This window comes from Malaclemys terrapin, chromosome 12 (assembly GCF_027887155.1).
Source record: "Malaclemys terrapin pileata isolate rMalTer1 chromosome 12, rMalTer1.hap1, whole genome shotgun sequence".
NCBI lineage: Eukaryota > Metazoa > Chordata > Testudines > Emydidae > Malaclemys > Malaclemys terrapin.
Window position 1 is genome coordinate 39,384,549 of NC_071516.1, and position 5,422 is coordinate 39,389,970.

The 5,422-nt window shown below is 39.3% G+C and overlaps 1 protein-coding gene across 1 annotated transcript; it reads left to right on the forward strand.

Moving 5' to 3' along the window:
- The first annotated feature begins 997 nt into the window (after nt 1–997).
- Nucleotides 998–1,936, forward strand: LOC128846905 (olfactory receptor 13G1-like). Its single transcript, XM_054046174.1, has one exon. The coding sequence runs from the start codon at nt 1,010–1,012 to the stop codon at nt 1,934–1,936; it is 927 nt and encodes a 308-aa protein (XP_053902149.1). The 5' UTR covers nt 998–1,009.
- Nucleotides 1,937–5,422: the final 3,486 nt, after the last annotated feature.

The following is a 5,422-nucleotide window of genomic DNA, read 5'->3' on the forward strand; positions in this document are numbered from 1 at the left end:
AGAAGCAGGCAGCATTATCTCCTGTAAATGTGACCAAACTTGTCTGAACAAGAAGTAGAGCTGAGTGGACTTGTAGGCTCTAAAGTTTTACATTGTTTTGTTTTTAAGTGTAGTTATATATCAAAAACATCTACATCTGTAAGTTGCACTTTCACGATAAAGAGATTGCACTATAGTACTTGTATGAGGTGAATTGAAAAATACTATTTCTTTCGTATCTTTTTATCAAATATTTGTAATAAAAATAATATAAAGTGAGCATTGTACACTTTGTATTCTGTGTTGTAATTGAAATCAATATATCTGAAAAAGTAGTAAAACATCAAAATATTTATAATACATGTAAATCGGTGTACTATTATTGTTTAACAGTGCAATTAAAACTGCAATTAATCAAGATTAATTTTTAACAAACTTAATTTGTATTTGAGTTAATCACATGATTTAACTGCGATTAATTGGCAGCCCTAATTAAAACTGAAAATTTTGATTGGATTTTCAAGAAATGTTCCATGAAATATGAAATTTAATTTAGAATCAACATTTTGAAACAAAATTAAACTTTTGTTTTGGAATATTGATTCAAAATCAAAACTTTGAATCAACATGCTGATTTATGAACAAAACTTTATTTTGTGTGTCATCTTAATGTCCTTTGAGAAAAAAAGGTTGATTCAGAATAAAATTTGATATGTCAATAGTTTTTTTCAGTCATATATAGAGGTTAAAATTGACAATTTTCAGAATTTTTCACAAAATAAATAAAGAAAAATTATATTTTAATTTTCATCCCAATTCAGGATGAAAACCAATGCCAAAATATTGGTATTTCCCATGGAATTGAAATTCTGTTTTCCAACAGACTCTGCATCTAGGGATTTAAATGAAAATTGGGCATCTATTCCCCATAGGAAGCTTTGAATATCTCAGTCTGAGTTGTCCCGTGCAAGTCCTAGAGAAGTTTCAGAAACTAATGCCTTCACCCATAACAATCTCCAGAGTTCCAGGAATGAAGAACCAAAGCATCATGACCACATTCATCATGCTGGGACTCTCCAGTAAACCCGAACTCCAGGTTCCACTCTTCATCTTATTCCTCTCCATCTACATCATCGCCATGCTGGGCAACTTAGTCATCATTGCTGCCATCCTTTCCAGTTCCAAGCTCCACAGGCCCATGTACTTTTTCCTCTTCCACTTGGCTGTGGTGGACATTATCTGTACCGCCACCATCATCCCCAATATGCTGGTAAATCTAGTGGCTGTGAGTAAATCTATCTCTTACCCTGGGTGCATGGCCCAGCTCTACTTCTTCACATGGTCTTTGGGGGCTGAGATGGTGCTCTTCACCATCATGGCTTATGATCGCTATGTGGCCATTTGCCACCCTTTGCGTTACAGCATCATGATGAACAAGACTGTATGTGTGGGCCTGTCTGCCCTAGTGATAGTCATTGCTGTGGTCAACTCGTGGGTGCACACTGGCCTTGTGCTGCAGCTGAGCTTCTGTGGGCCCAACGTTATCAACCACTTTTTCTGTGAAATCCCATCACTGCTGGCTCTCTCCTGCACCTCAGTGTATTTAAACGAGGTCATGGTCTTCACAGCAGACATTTTCCTAGCTATGGGGGACTTCCTGTTGACATGTGTCTCTTATTGCTTCATTGTCAGGGCAATCCTGAGGATCAAAACGGCAGAAGGGAAGAAAAAAGCCTTCTCCACCTGCTCCTCCCACCTCATTGTGGTGTCTCTTTATTACTCCACTGTCATCTACACCTACATTCGGCCAGCCTCCAGCTACTCCTTCGACAGGGACAAGATTATAGCCACCTTGTACACCCTGGTGACTCCAACTCTCAATCCTATAGTCTACACGCTAAGGAATAAAGATGTCAAGATAGCCATCAAGAAAATGCTTCCATACCCTGGGAAATAGGGCATGATGGGACAAACCTAGACTGGTTCCATAGCAAGCCTGGAGCTCTGGTGTTTGCTTTCCTGTGGAAATGGGACTCAGAATGAACCTTAGAAAAAGATGCAAGGTGCATGTCTTCATGCAGGACTTTCTAACTGGTCAAATGTTGATTTCCTAAATGGCTGAAATTTTTGGAACCAGTTGAAACTATGTTTCAGAAGAAAGAAAGAAAGAAAGAAAGAAAGAAAGAAAGAAAGAAAGAAAGAAAGAAAGAAAGATGACTGTTACCAACTATCTCAAATGTTTCAGACTTGTGATATAAATCCATTAAATACAATCTCTTGTTTTGTAGCTTTGCTCAAGTCACTTTCCTTCTTTGTCACTAAATTTTCCCAGCTGTAAAATAGGGAAAGGGATACTTACCTATAATTCTGAAGTCTTATAATTTCATTTCTCCATCAGAGGATTGTCTACTCTGCATGGTTAATTTCACTGCATGCAACTGGGCTCCAGAAATAAAGACACATTTCCTTCCTGCTGGATATTTTAGGTTTGCAACTATACCTTACAGTGGTGTTGTGATTGGATGATTTAAATAGATAATGTTTGTAAAATGCTTTTAAGCATCAAAGGTACAATTTGGGGGGATTAAGCCTGATTATTGACTGTGCAGTCATTGACACAAACACTGTTCATTCTTCTGATTTCCCATCTAAGTGTCTCCCCATATAAAATGGTGGTTAGAAAAGGCAGCTGTAGACCACAACAATACTATGCAGCTCTTTATCCCCCTCTAGTGGCTGAATTACATTTATGAGTCTACCTCTCAACTCATGTGACCATTCTTCTGGCTCAGTCAAGAGACGATAATGTTTTCAGTTCCGTAAGAAAATAAAAATGGACACACTGGGTCAGACCAAAGGTGGCCAATGCCAGGTGCCCCAGAGGGAATGAACAGGTAATCATCATATGATCCATTCCCCATTGCCCATTCGCAGCTTCTGGCAAACAGAGGCTAGGGACACCATCCCTGCCCATCCTGGCTAATAGCCATAAATCCAGGGTTCAGTCTCTGCTGACGATATCACACACCTACAGAGCAGAAATAAAGGCTGGTAGTCTCAATATCAGATGGGTTTATGAGGATGAAAGATTTTGTATAGGATTTGAAATGAACCCTGTTTTTGTTCTTGGTAGCATGATGTATGTGTGATGGGTTGGATCACAGAACCCCCCCTTGGGAGCTGCCAACTGATGTGCCAAGACTATTTCTGCCCCTGCTTTCCTGCCCTGTCAGCTTAGGACTTCAGTGCCCTGCCTGGTTTGAGCAAGATTCGCTAGCCTGCTGCAAACCCAGACCCAGGTCTGAATCACGTCTCCTAACAGCTGCAGACTTAACTGAAAGCAGCTAACAGAAATGTTCTTGTCTTTAACACTCAGATGCCCAACTCCCAATGGGGTCTAAACCAAAATAAATCCATTTTACCCTGTATAAAGTTCATACAGGGTAAACTCATAAATTGTTCGCCCTCTATAACACTGATAGAGAGATGTGCACAGCTGTTTGCCCACCCAGGTATTAACACAGACTCTGAGTTAATTAATAAGTAAAAAGTGATTTTATTAAATACAGAAAGTAGAATTTAAGTGGTTTGAAATAGTAGCAGACAGAACAAAGTAAATCACCAAGCAAAATAAAATAAAACACGCAAATCTATGTCTAATCATACTGAATACAGATAATCTCACTCTCAGAGATGCTTCAGTAAGTTTTTTTCCTCAGACTGGACACCTTCCAGGCCTGGGCACAATTCTTTCCCCTGGTACAGCTCTTGTTCCAGCTCAGGTGGTAGCTAGGGGATTCCTCATGACGGCTCTCAGCATTGCTCTGTTCCACCCATTTATATATCTTTTGCATAAGGCGGGAATCCTTTGTCCCTCTGGGTTCCCACCCCACCCCCCAATGGAAAAGCACCAGGTTAAAGATGGATTTCAGTTCAGATGACATGATCACATATCACTGTAAGACCCCAAGTCTTCATTCCTCCCAGCCTGACTCACAGGAAGGCTTGCCTGCAAACAGAGCCATCCACATTCAATTGTCCTGGTTGATAGAAGCCATCAAGATTCCAAGCCACCATTAATTGCCCAAACTTTGCATAATAACAGTAGGCCCTCAGAGTTATATTTCATATTTCTAGTTTTAGATACAAGAGTGATACATTTATAGAAATAGGATGAACACACTCAATAGATTATAAAAAGAAGAACAGGAGTACTTGTGGCACCTTAGAGACTAACAAATTTATTAGAGCATAAGCTTTCGTGGACTACAGCCCACTTCTTCGGATGCAAGTGGGCTGTAGTCCACGAAAGCTTATGCTCTAATAAATTTGTTAGTCTCTAAGGTGCCACAAGTACTCCTGTTCTTCTTTTTGCGGATACAGACTAACACGGCTGTTACTCTGAAACTTGTCAGTAGATTATAAGATTTGTAATGATACCTTACAAGAGACCTTTTGCCTGAAGCATATTCCAGTTACATTATATTCACTCGTTAGCATATTTTTATAAAATCATATAGACTGCAACGTCATGCTATGAATCATTATACTTTATAATAATGGTGCACAAGGGCTGTGTACACCTTTCAATGCAGTGTGGACAACAGGCACAAGGTGTACGGATCACATGTCCATCTCTCTATCTCACAATCTATAACTTTTTTATCCTCCCAACCCACCTCGTAGGGTTGGCAAGTACTATTATTGCTATTTTACAGGTAGGGAACTACAGCACAGAGAGACTAAAGGTAAAAGTGACCTAGAAAACTAAGTGCTATTTTCAGAAGTGACTCAGAGCCAGATTTTAAGGGGTATTTAGGTGTCTAAAGATGTAAATTGGCACCTAGAGTGATTTTCAAACATACTTAGGCACCTAATTCCAGTTGCTTGGTCCACAAGGCTGAGCACTGTTGAGGGGGGGGTGAGATTTTTCTTCATCATCTCTGCCAGTTGGAGGCACACTCCCACTTACTTCCAATACCATGTGTATTCCTAAATCATTTATGTACTTTTGTAAAGCTCCCACTAAGACCTTAATCCAGATTATATTTACTACAAGTGACTTCAGTGAAAGTTGGACCACTAATTACTTTACAGGATAAGATCCAGAGTTCATTGTTGCTTGTTAGGTATAGACTTGCTAGCTTTGCCATTTCTATAGATGGATACGTCCCCCTAATTATCTTAACCAAATTTTAAGCTCCATTGCAGAATGGATGTATGGTGTGGAATACGCTCTCGTGTATTTTGTTTGTAATTATGTTCTCTAGCTATTTAGAACACATACTGAGATGTATGTGAAGGAAAAAATAGTTTTCACCCAACTTGTCTATCTAAATTGGCCTGGCAAAATTGCCATCAAAATTTTGCTTTGATTTGAGACTTGCATGGTGTCAAGTATCAGGGGTTAGCCTTGTTGTTTTTGATTTGAAAGAAACAAATC